General features: G+C 38.6%; 1 protein-coding gene across 1 annotated transcript in view; it reads left to right on the top strand.

The window, feature by feature from the left end:
• The window catches only part of ptprk (protein tyrosine phosphatase receptor type K), a 160,313-nt gene that overhangs the window by 109,638 nt on the left and 37,418 nt on the right, over positions 1-13,257 (top strand). Inside the window, exons 12-20 of the mRNA XM_049589242.1 lie at positions 827-1,009; positions 2,004-2,123; positions 2,792-2,901; positions 3,014-3,215; positions 3,306-3,411; positions 3,556-3,628; positions 3,850-3,972; positions 5,704-5,778; positions 6,115-6,151. Of these exons, the coding sequence (XP_049445199.1) occupies positions 827-1,009; positions 2,004-2,123; positions 2,792-2,901; positions 3,014-3,215; positions 3,306-3,411; positions 3,556-3,628; positions 3,850-3,972; positions 5,704-5,778; positions 6,115-6,151 (1,029 nt within the window). The remainder of the gene's footprint in view (positions 1-826; positions 1,010-2,003; positions 2,124-2,791; positions 2,902-3,013; positions 3,216-3,305; positions 3,412-3,555; positions 3,629-3,849; positions 3,973-5,703; positions 5,779-6,114; positions 6,152-13,257) is intronic.

Below are 13,257 nucleotides of genomic sequence, written 5' to 3'. Positions count from 1 at the left end.
TTTATATTCAGTCCTCATTCAGTGTCCCAAAAAAGACAGAAAACCACATATTTTGCTTTATTTTCGTTCCTTAGTAATATAGAACAACTTGAAGCTGCTAAATGTGATATCTGTCGTACAGAAAATGGCAGCTCCTCCAGGTAGACCTCCTGCTTAACTGTTGAATGGTTGGAGAAGCATGAGTTAATTTAACATTCATGAGACTGTAGTGCCTGAAAAAAACTGGACTGATATGAGTAGGCAGGAAGCAGACGAGGAAAGGTTTGGTTTTGTGTTTTGCGGTCTCGCTTGTGAATGTGCGAGTGTGTCTGTGTGGAGGTGGGTGGGTTCAGCGGGGGGTTATCGATCCAGTTAAATGAGCCAGTTAAGGTAATTAAAGCCCTGGGCAGGCTGGAGAGAAGGTAGATTATATTGACAATAACAGTTCTGAATTCACATAAAAGATGGAAACCAAAGACGTGCCTTTTAGAAGTTATTGCATTTGAGAAATGGTTGAATGGCAGCAAGGAGCAGGAATAGATGTTCGTAAACCCCCCTTGTTTTATCTTAGGGAAAGTGTTGACTCAGCACTCCTGCTCTTTTTTTTTTTTGGCAACACAAAGTGCATTTGCCTCTTGCACACACATTGCAGCATGATTAAAGTAAATATTTTTGAAGTTCCGTAAAGTTTTTTCACAGTTTACTGTAAGTCATCAAAGAGACGATTCTTCCCCGACAGTGTATTTATAATGCTAGAGGCTAACCCAGGTCATATGGTGATAATCTGTTGGGTTACTGAGAAAACTCATGATAGTCTTTCCCTGTGTTCTCCTCTGTTTCTCTGCAGAACCTATGCGGACTCCTAAGAGGCTAAAAATTGCTGAGACCAGGTCTCGTCTGATAGCGGTGGATTGGGAGTCGTTGGGCTACAACATCACTCGCTGTCACACCTTCAATGTCACCATCTGCTACCATTATATGACTGCCAACAACCGCAGCAAAGCTGACTGCTTGGACATGGACCCTAAAGGTAATATTCAGTCAACCATAAAGTACAGGCATTGTTACCATTACTTTTACTGCTGTTTTACTGTTTTACATTACAGATGGTGCTATAAAAGAATGTAATATTTAATGTGTTAAGGCTGCATTATGAGTATGTTTCTTAAAGTGAGCTGCTTTTTCACAACCAGTTGATAAAATACCAATACAAATGACGCGAACTGAGAGCAACTCATGTAGGTGCTGAAATACTGTATAAGAAGAGGATAGTTGTCATCATAGAGTAGTCCAGTGAGAGTGTAACTATGTCTGCGGTGGGATGTTGATTCTCAGTGGGATTAGCAGTAGTACCATCAACATTTTCATTTCACAGAAGCCCCTTTCACACATGCACTGCAACCCTGAACATATCTAGACATAACCTGGAGGAGCTGAATGTTAGAACACAAATGTCCGAACTGGTTGGACCGGATATTAAACGGACTTTTCCCTGCTAGCTCCCCAATACAAGGTCTGTGTAATTGAGCATGTAAGTGGGTGTGTTGATGACATTTCTATGATGTAATTGGCGCAAAACCGTAAGAATACAAACACCAACACACCATACTAATGAAAATGTCTAATTGCAGAGATGATGAGATCAGAAGAACTTCTGTCACTAAGGACCATCGCCCTTAATGACGGCTGTTTATGACCAAATTATGAACCGGCTTCATAAACAAAACACTGATTTTTACAGCATACTTTTTGAGTCATGTCCTGCATCCTACATGCTCTACTTACACACCACCCCTTGCCTAAATCAAACGTAGTATTTCTGTCAGGTGAGAACGTGTCTGACAATGACAATCTCCTGTTGTATGCTACATGTGTGAAAGGGTTTGAACATTTAACAGGATGTTTTATAGACCAAACAAACTATTAAATAATATAAAGAATAATAACTGTTTGCATTGTAAGATGTTCTACATTATTGTTTTACAATAAAGTTAAGCTGTTTTTCCTTCTTATTTCCATCTCAGCACCACGCCATGTTGTGGCAAACCTGCCACCCTACACCAACGTCAGTCTGAAGATGATTCTGACCAATCCAGAGGGGCGGAAAGAAAGTGACGAGACTATCATACAAACTGATGAAGATGGTGAGATACACAAAGCACACTTAATTTTTGCAATCTATGTGTTTATTTTATTTATGTGTGTATGTACAGATTGCAGTGCATGCAGGCAGATGGTATCACTAGCTTCTTTAATGTATCCAAGGGTGTGCCCCAGGGATTGATCCTGGGACCACCACAACTCAGTATATATCAACACAGTCGATTAAAATGTTTTTTGCCTGTTTTGGCAAAAACTCTCTTTAAAAAAAGATTTTCAACCTCAAAGAGTCTTTGACCTCTGGTTGAGTAAAGGTTTAATGATAAAAAAAATAAATGAAAATCTTAAAAAAACAACAACAACTTACTCATATGTATTCATTGTGTGTACTGTGACGCAACAGGCCACTTTTGGGAAGTAGAAGTATGAATATAAAACCACAAAAATATTTCAGGATGTTATGAAAAACAAGGCATGTCATGCCGTTGTTGATGGTATTTTTGGAAAAGCTACAATAAATTAAGAAAACTCTTGAATCTCAACTTTGGGGTACATGTATTGAATAAACATGGTTCAGTAAAGTCACTGCTCTGTTTCTTCCAGTTGTTGGTGTGTATTAACCAGGAGCCTCTTTATTTGAAAGACGGAATTTCACTGTAAATTTTATGATCATTTTATAATTTTGTCTGTGTGTGTTTGTGTGTGTAAACAGTTCCAGGCTCAGTTCCCAGTCAGTCACTGAGAGCCACTCCATTCGAAGACAGAATTCTTCTTTACTGGAAGGAACCGTATGAACCCAACGGTGTCATCATACAATATGAGGTACTATAAGCAGAAGCAGTGGGAATAGTAATTGTTGCAGGAGCTAAGCTAATCCCTCAACTCAGTGGGATGTACTGTATGTTCACATTTTTTTCTCTCTGCCCTACCTCAGATCAGCTACAGTGGGTTGCGTTCATTCGACCCTTCGGTGCCTCTCCAGCGACCGGGACTCACAGTGTCTTTGCCCTCCAACGCCACCCATCACCTGTTCTCACAGCTCCATCCAGGTGTCACATATCAACTCTTTATACGTGCATCCACCTCCAAAGGATTCGGCCCTGCAACGACACTCAATGTGACCACTAATATTTCAGGTAGAAAATAAGTTTTGATATATTTTATTGTCCCACAGTTTTGAGTATGTGATACATGGACACTGATACAGACTCATGCTCCCTCTTCAGCTCCAACAATAGATGAGTATGATGGGTCAGAGGCCTTTCTGAATGAAACTGCAACAACCATCACTGTCCTGCTCAAACCTGCCCAGGCCAAGGGAGCACCTATAAGGTACATGCATACATACACAGCACGTACCCAGACCCAGTATATCTATATACTGGGTCTGAGTATCCCAGAAGTTTTTGTTCATTGTAAGTGTAATAGTGATGTAAAAAAATTAATAACATGTTTGCATTGTCTTATTGTCTACAGTGCATACCAGATTGTAGTTGAGGAAGTAAATCCTCAGCGAACCCGTCGTCAAGCTTCCTCTGACTGTTACGAGGTGATTATTAATCAAATACACATGTAGTTGTTTACTAACATATGTTAAGAAGAGTTTCATAGCCACCATTTGGTTCTACACACCATCGGACACTTAGATCCCAAGTCATTTAATACTGACCTTTCATTTGCTTAAAGAAAACAGGTTAATGACTTACATTTTATTTGTAAGACAGATTTATAGACATGTTTCTTAAATGTGAATAAATCCTTTTTTTCCAGGTCCCAGTTTCCTACCACAGTGCGTCTAGCGGTGGATCTCCATATTATTATGCCGCCCAGCTGTCCCCCAGCAACCTGCCAGAGCCACTCCCCTTCACTGTTGGAGACAACAAGACTTATCAGGCAAGCATTTTTATCCAAGCAACATATTCTGTACACAGTGCAGGTGAACTGAAAAGATAAATTCAGTAGAAATTAGAGTAACCTTAAAATGCAGAAAAATAAGGATGCGCAATAGAAAAAGGTAACAGAAAAGGGGGAAAATATGTCTGGGTTTTTAGGGGTTTTATCCTTAACCATGTTACACTTACATCTTCATGTACTAGAGAGCCCACGGAGAGCAGACAGTGTTCATCCACCAAGGCTGCAAAATCCAAATGTTTAGCAATTTAAATTTTTTGGATCAAGATCTTGGTTTGCATTAAAATCTGGCACATTTTTAATGTGCTAAAGACATGTGCCAGAATTTTTCATTTGAGCGAGTGCAGTGGTTCATGAGAAAATGATAAAAATGTACAAGTTCCTGGATCCTGGATCTACACAAAGAGAAGAACACAAAATCTCTGTCATGGTCTTGGCCTGTCTTAAGAACACTTTGAGGGAATTTCTTCAAATTTGGCACAAATCTCCACTTGGACTCAAGGATGTACTGACTAGACTTTAGTAGTCAAAGGTCAAAGTCACTGTGGCTGAACATTTGTCTCATTCTTGTGAATGTGGTATCCCAAGAACACTGAGGGAATTTCTTCAATTTGGCTCAAACGTCCACTTCGACTTAAGGATGCATAGATTAGACTTTAGTAGTTAAAGGTCAAGGTCACTGTGACTTTGCGTTTGTCTCATTTTTTTGAACACGATATCTAAAGGACTCCTTGAGGGATTTTTGAAAATTTGGCATAAATCTCCATTTGGACTCAAGGATGTACTAACTAGACTTTAGCAGTCAAAGTACAAGGTCACTGTGACATTGCCTTCATCTCATTCTTGTGAACATGATATCTCAAGAAGGCCTCGAGGGTATTTCCTCAAATTTGTCACAAACATTCGCTTGGATTCAAGGATGTACTGATTAGACTTTTGTGGTCAAAGGTCAAGGTCACTGTGACCTCACAAAAAACATGTTTTGGGTCATAACTCAAGAATTTCTATGCTAATTATGACAAAATATCATACAAATGTCTTACAGGACATATTGATGAATTGATGACATTTTATATCCAAAAGGTCAATGGTCAACTTCACTGTGACATTATAATGTTAATGCAAAAACACTTTTCTGGACATTATTCAATGTCATAACTCAGGAACAGATGAGCAGACATGGTCAAATACTGAGCTAGTGACACTAATCTTGGGTGTCCAACCTGAAACTGTGTTGATTGCAAAGATCTTCTGTGCTGCCAGGGGGAAGATGTCTGTGAAGCATCTATGTTTTAACAGACATGGATGTAAACTGTTAGTGCAACTTGACTTGTCAGCAGAGGCCTACGACCCTGAGGCGGTAGCTCTAGTTTAGGATTTTGTGCATGTTAGACAAATGAGATTTAACATGTTAATTTGTGAGCTTCAGAGACACTGGTTTTACCTCAGTTTTCGAAGTCAGTCAGCTGCTGGCTGTGTGTTCATATTAACATACAGTCATGAGAGTAGTTTTGATCTTCTCATCTAACTCTTGTTAAAAAAGCAAATAAGCACATTTCTCAAAAAAGTTGAACTTTTCCTTTGACAAGATTTGAGATAGGACATAACAGGACATTAAACATAACCTTTGCAGAGGTATTAACTGAAATTGGTGAGAATCTTCGTATGTTTAGCTTCATATGAAATTGATGATCCCTCCCTTTTAATCCACAGGGTTTCTGGAATCCTCCACTGGCCCCCAGAAAGAACTACAACATCTACCTTCAAGCTGTTAGCAGCACGGAGAGGGTAAATAAATATTTATTCATGTGATGATGCACTAAACACACAGTGAACTCACCACACTCACCTGCTGGCTGCTATGAATATGCTCATATGTACACATTCAACGAGACACTAGTTAAACTTTAACTACATCACAGCTTCTACCTGCAAGCAGTTACGACTTCTGAGAGCACTGAAAACTGCAAAGTATCTGCAGGCAACTGAGAAACCCCATTATTTTCTTTATACTGTAAACACACATATGCAGTACTAACATACAATATATTCTATAGTGTGGTGTATGTGAACTCAGGACTGAGGTTCTCTTGTTGTCTTGTTGTTGTGTCATTTTTTCTTCAGGAAACCAAGACACAGTGTCTGAGGCTCGCTACTAAAGGTAAGAACTCAATGTCACTGTTACTTTATGTCATAAAAATACCCCAGATCAGTGTTATGACAATCAGAAGCAGCTCAGGTGGTAAAAATGTTTGGCTGCTGAGCAATTCTGGTCAACTATGCCTATCATCTGTTGTTAAGGTGCTTACCGTCTCTTGATAATTGTTGTTAATCTGATATTTATTATGATTTTCTTGCTCGCCACATTTGTTATGAGTGACGTAATGATGCCATAATTGTTTTGATAGTTGTATTTTGAGTATTAGTGGGGACAGAATAATGTTTTCCATGTTAGAGAGAGAAAACATGCTCATGATATGTGTTTGTGTGCACATCTAGCCCCTGTATGTGCACACGGTCTAAATGTCATGTTTTTACTAGCAGCCATATGTTGATGGATTATCTGACTGGTTTAATCCCCGGGCAACCACACACACACACACACACACACACACACACACACACACATATATATACACACACTGTTTTCAGGAAAGATTTTTAGAAATGCGGCTGATGGATCAGAGTTTAGCTGTGCGGAGTAAGAACAAGGATAAACGGAAAAATACATTAACATGTTTTCAATGAAATTGACAATCCTGGTTGCTGGTAGCGTTGAGCTTCAAAGAACAGTGAGGTCGTTTAAGTGTTTATTTGGCTAGTAATGCAAAACTAGAAAGCAAACAGAGGTGAAAGGAGATATAAAAAAATATAACATGCTCATTCACCTGCATTCTGGTTATTTTCTGCCTGGGCCCATGCCTGGGTCCAGACTTTCGAAACCAAGTTGACTATTCTGTCTGATAATGGGCAACCTGGCCCTATTTTCTGTATTTAATTGTTTTATTTTTTTATTTTTATTTTTTTGGTAAGGCGTGCTATAAGCAAAGCACAATATTAATGTTGATCTGACAAACAGCAGTCAACAAGCACTGCAACTACCAGTTATTTTCATTATTCATTAATCTGTTGACCTTTTTTTTTTTTTTAAATAATCAATTAATCATTTTGTCTATTTTGTGTCAGAAAATAGTGAAACATGCCCTGTTCACTTTTTCAGAGCTGGTGGCATATTGAAATTTCCTTGTTTTCTTCAACCAACTGTCAGAAAGATATTTAATGTTCAAAAAACACAGAGAAACACAGTGAATTGTTACATCAGAGGAGCTGGAACCAATTAATCTCTGGTATATCTGCTTGTAAAATAATTTAAATAAATATGTTTGTTTGAAGAGAGATATTTGCGCATCCAACTGCAGGTGCATTGGAACGTATCACTTAAGTCATAAAACAGAAAATCCCGCACACTGCTCTTGCTCAGCTTCACAATTTATTAGTAACACTTAAGTTTTGGTCCTACTGGCCTTTTGTCAAGAGTGTTCAACGATATATATGTTGTTCAAAGTAGCTGCTGATCGACTAATCAGTTTATTGACTAAGCTTTGCAGGTCTACAGTCAAGAGTCATACACATACAGCAGTTGTTAATTAACAGAGGGGGATAATCGCAGAGATATTTGTAGCTTCTTTAAAAAAAAGTTGACTGTATTAATGTTAATGTAAGCCTTTAATTTTAATATAAATACATTGGACTTCCCTGTTGTACAGACATGTAACCACAATTTGAGTCAATTAATTTGAGAAAAAGAGTCTGTATGACTTAAACAGAAGGCTGATGTCATATACACAAAATGTCCAATAGTTGTGGTGAACACAGCATCATAGTACTTGAAGACTGTATTTGCAAGCTATCTTAGTCCCATTGCATTATGGGTGTTATTGTGGCTAAAGAAAATTAAAATTAAAATCACTTTCTGCCCTTGCTTTGACCTCCTGGAGCCGAAGGACCATAAACCCAGACAGTAAAAGTGACATTATTTTCAGTGCAATCAGCTGTAATGATTGTAGAATTAATCATCATGGCTGATTGATTTGTGTGTTTTTCTAAAGACCCATCAATGAACAGACACTGCAAACCAGCTTAGGTAATAATGTCCTCGTCCCTATTAAAACCAAACATTAAATGAGTTGGTTTTTTTTTTCCAAAAAATGGCCAAGTTGAAAATAACTGCAGTGGTTCACCTGTTTTCTCTTCAGGTCACAGAGTTTAATGTGACCAAGACATGTTAGCCAGTAAGCTTGAAGGAAATTGATCCCATGGGAAAGATCAAAGGTGTGGCTCGATCCCCCGGTGCCTGTAAGGTGTCGTGTTCCTGCTCTAAAATAAGAGAAAATGTAGGGAGTCTCTGAGTTTCCAGTGTCATCATATTTCAGGAACCGCTGGTGGTTGTAGTTGCAAGAACAGGTTGGTCGCTGCGCCAAAGGCTGCAAGAAAGAGATGACGCTCTGTCTTTCTAGTCTGAGGAGGTCTAATTGAAGCTGAAAGACTTATTATAGTTTTTTTAATGAGGCAGAAAGACGAACTAATGGACAGAGAGGTCAGATGGCCGTCCCTTCTTTTCTCTCTCCGTCCCTCTGCATGTGTGTGTGCACTCAACTGTGCATCCGGGAGGGAGGATTTAGCGATGGTGGTCCTATTAGGTCATCTGGGGTATTGTGTATTGTCATTGCTGCCTCAGGGTGTTTTGTGTGTGTGTGTGTGTGTGTGTGTGTGTGTGTGTGTGTGTGTGTGTGTGTGAGTGTGTGTGAAGCTGTGTGGGTAAGTTGTGAGTGTTAGTGTACTGACCTGGATAATTTTTACAGACATTAAGAGCCACTGCCGACATTATGGGGTCAGGTCTCAGGACTCAGAACCTTTTTAGAGATTGTTTTTCTTTTCTGTTACGTCCTCTTTTTAAACCTTTTACCCACTGATTGTCATTGACAGAAAGTAGGTGAGACCAAAGTGCAGTGCAGATTTAACCATTAACCAAAAAATAATTAGGATATTTTCACAAATGCACAATGATAGATGCACCCTTGTTCAACATAAAACAACAAATTAATGAATATTTAAGATTCTTTTTTAACAGTAGAAGTAAGAAGCTTTGAAGCTGAAATGGATGCCAAAATTTAAAAGTTTTAATAAATTCAACAATGATATAGTAGCTGATCCTATTTTCTCAAACTCATAACCTAAATAAATGTTAAATAATATATTTATATTTAATATATAATGTAATTTTCTAAGAACTGGGACCAAGATGCGTGCCACTGCTCTCTGGTGGACAAATAATGTAATGTAGACAATGTTTCCAAATTACCCCGAACATTTTTGGGGATTTCTTTTTACTTATCAATCCAAACATAACCTAATATTGCTGCGAAAAGCTGGTACTGGCCGATGTATCAGTGAAACTCCATCAGTACCATTAGGACATATTCAGCAGTCTGCATTTAGGGGTAGGTTCTGCTGTGACTTGCATCCAAATTATATCGGTTATAACTGTTATACGCCTGATAAACTGTTTAGAAATAATGTCAGGGTCTATTTTTATCAAAAAAGTCATGGCAATTTTATTTAGAAACATGAAAATTTAGAAATTTTGCTTGGAAACAGTTTCAGTTTGTAGTAGTGTTGGCCGCTTCAATTTGAACTACAAGTAAACACAGAAGAAATGCAATTTCAGGACCCACAGGCTATTGTCTGACAACAGTTTATCCTTGCATTGGCTTTTGTTTTTATTTAACTTCATTCAAATGCAGGTATCTGTTTATAGAGATTGGCCAAAATGACCGGCCCAAGGAAGAGGAAGTCTTGACCTGGATTTCCACTGGCTTCACTAGACCAAACTAAAATGTGGCCCTTGTCCCTGAGAGGCTTTATCCTTGTCAGAGAATAGCCGGAGTTTCACAAATTTTTCCAGTTTCAAGAAGCTTGTCCTGTGATAAAAGCAATCCTTGAAGAATAAAACTGATTATATTCTATAGTTTTCTTATTGTCAAAAAATCCCATGAAAGGACCAAAGCCAATGAATAAGTATTTAAGTATATACTAAGTATTGCCTGTGCAGCCAAAGCCTTCTACATCTTACTCATCTGTGCTGTGTTGCTTTGTTGTTGACCACAGACTATTAAAATGCATTGCTGTGCCGACACTGTTGCACTGGCTGACAGGTTGCTTCATTACCATTAATGTAGGCACTGTAGTTTATTTTGAGTTGACCCCACATACTCTGTTCTGCTGCCGTAAATACCCTCTAGAGCACTACATGTGTATTGATCCACAGCTGAAAATAGTCCCCAACAAATGCGCTTTTTAGTCCTGTTTGAGTAACGTTTGGTAAAAACCACAGTTTGCTGCTGTTTTAGATTTTTTTTGGCCTTTTATAAAAATTAAACTGAATATTTTTATGTGTGTTTTTAAAGGTTTACTGTACATATTAGGGTTTAGGGCTGAGTACCACAGAACTGATTATTGATTTTGGTCTTTTCATGGAATTTGCGTACAATAAAAAAATTATAGAATAATGCCAAACTTATCCTTTCAAAGCAACATTTTGGCCAACACATCACTACTAATGCTTCAGCTATCAGTCTGAGTCCTGTGTTTTTTGTTACATAATGACAGCGGCAGAAACATTTTAGAACAAAATAATATGTTCAGCTCCAAATACTGAGGGAGATAAAGAGAGAGATTATGTTTATCTTGTTGATATTTAGCATTAGAAGTGGATTATTGTTTGATAGATGTATTGCATTATGTTGAGTTTTGTGCATATGCCTTTGTGTTGGATTATTTGGATTATCATAATGCATGATAATGTTCTTACGTCGCAGTACGAACTATTCCAGCGTCGTGGGATCAGATCGCTAAGCTTAGGAGCATGAAAACAGATGCTGGCTCTCTTTCTGTTGACTTTCTCTGCATGATCAACATGGTTGAATCTGCACTACAGCGTGCACTCTGCCTGAGACATCAATTGTGAATTATAATCCAAACAGACCAAATCAGGGAGTTCAGACAATTCTCTGAAGTCATCAGGAGCAGAAATGAGTTTGAGTACAAGTAATATACTGTGACATTGGTGCAGAAACATCGGACAGCTACAGTCAAATTGCATTTCAAAAGCATTTCCCTAGGAGAGCATGACGCCAAGGATAACCTGAATACACTGAGAAGACAATGCAAGGCACACAGTCAGTTGAGCATTTCTTTATTTGTGTATACGTAGTCATTTTCTGGTGTGTTTGCAGCTGGGAGTAGGAGGAGTGAGTGTGCAGAGAGTTCACTGGTTCAGTACATTACCATCAGATGATACAGCAAACTGAATGAAAAGCTGTAATCTGTGTACGATGAGTGGTTTTTTTTTATTATTTTTTTTAATTGACCCAGAAGATGGTGCGAGCCAGGGATAAACAGTCAGCCTCCGCTGCTGCTCTTTTACTGTGTCTTTAAGGCATTTTATCTTTACAGTGTACAAGAAACTGTAACACTTTTAGATTTAACCCTGCTGGATAGATTTTAACCATACTGGTGTCATAGCCCTGGGAACAGTTGGTCAACCACTTTAGTCCAGGCTAAAATATCTCAATTACTAGATGAATAGCCATGAAATTTTGTACAGTTATCCATGTTTCCCAAAAAGAGGGAATTCGAATTACTTTGGTCATCCCCTGACTTTTCATTAAGCACCACCAGCAGGTCAAAGTTTTAACTTTTCCTGTGAAATATCATCCACTCAGTGTATTGGCACAAAATTTTGTTTGAACATTTTCATTCCCCCTTTGAGGATGACTTGTAATGACTTTGGTGATTACTGTACTTTTCAATATGCCAAACTAAAATGGTCAAGACATATTTTATTGCCCATGCTACCAAACTAAATAGTATGGTAGTAGGGGGAGTAAAAGATTTAGTATGTCTTAATCACAGACTGTACATAAAGATGGATAAAGCTTCTCTTCTCCCACTGCACAAAGATGATGCCAAAATATCCTGGATTTGGCTCCTGCCATCTTGCGCTGGTAACCATTTGGAGTCAGGGTCTGGACATTGGCGATTTCCGTGGTAACAAGTTTCTACTGTCCAACCTATCACGAGCAGTACCACTGATTGCAAGCACACGGATTGGCACACAGCTGTCAATCATGTCAAACCCCCCTTTTTTGCAACATTAAATAACTATTTTAAACTAATTTTATTGGAAAAATGAATGAAAGGTAGATGGTAAGAACTGCCGAAAATGACAGAAATAATTTTTTGGGAAAAAACTTTTGACATGTACTTTTGAGTTTTAGTCTGGCCTGTGTCCCATCCACCAACATGAAGGGAGGGGGGTTTATGACCTGTACTGCAGCCAGCCACCAGGGGGCCATTGACACATTTTGGCTTCAGTTTTGGGGAGCCATCATGCTGCTGTCCAACTTATACTGTACAGTCTATGTTCCCAATATGCAGTATGTCAAATGCAGTAAGCCAAAAGTACCAGGATGTCTCACATCCTGTCTCATTTTGCAACATGCAAGCTAGCACGCTTTTCTGGCTTTTCTGACCCACAATCCTCTGCACAGGGAAGGTCGTCACATCGATTGAACAGCAGTCAGATGAACTATAAGTAATCAGTGAATTCATCAATCACAAACAATCTACAATGTATGCAGCTATGACTTAAAAGTCAAAACTACATACTGCATTGCAAAGTAACAGCAGCAGAGCAGGTTGATCAATGTCTCTGGCGAGCTCTGCATTTTGTTGTATCTCTTAAGGAAACGTAAGGTAGCATTAAGTGATAACAACAGGATCTGCTGTGTTCCAAATCTCATACTTTTTATTTTTACATCAAATTTTGGGCTACAGACTGCAACAAATAAAAGCAAGAGGGCCATAATTGGAGGCAACTCTATGAAGTAGTATGTCGTAATTGTACACATACTCAATGCAACAGTGCACACTTTGTTGGTGCAGCTGCAGTACATACTGAAAGTAAAAAAGAAAAGTATGTGATTTGGAGTGCAGCCATGGTAAATATTATCGCGGCTCATTTGTCATCTATCATCTGTCTGAGAGTCTTGTTCCTTTGTATTGTTGCTAAAAAGTATACCTGCTTTATGCCCAGATGTCCGTAAAACACATGAACTCTAAAATGCGCGATATGAACTGTTCAGTAGAGGCGGCTGAAGCAACCTCTTTTGTTCATCGTTACATCGCAGTCTCACATTAATGGAG

Source organism: Epinephelus fuscoguttatus, linkage group LG11 (genome assembly GCF_011397635.1).
Source record: "Epinephelus fuscoguttatus linkage group LG11, E.fuscoguttatus.final_Chr_v1".
In the NCBI taxonomy this organism is placed as follows: Eukaryota; Metazoa; Chordata; class Actinopteri; order Perciformes; family Serranidae; genus Epinephelus; species Epinephelus fuscoguttatus.
This window is presented reverse-complemented; position numbering and strand designations above follow the sequence as displayed.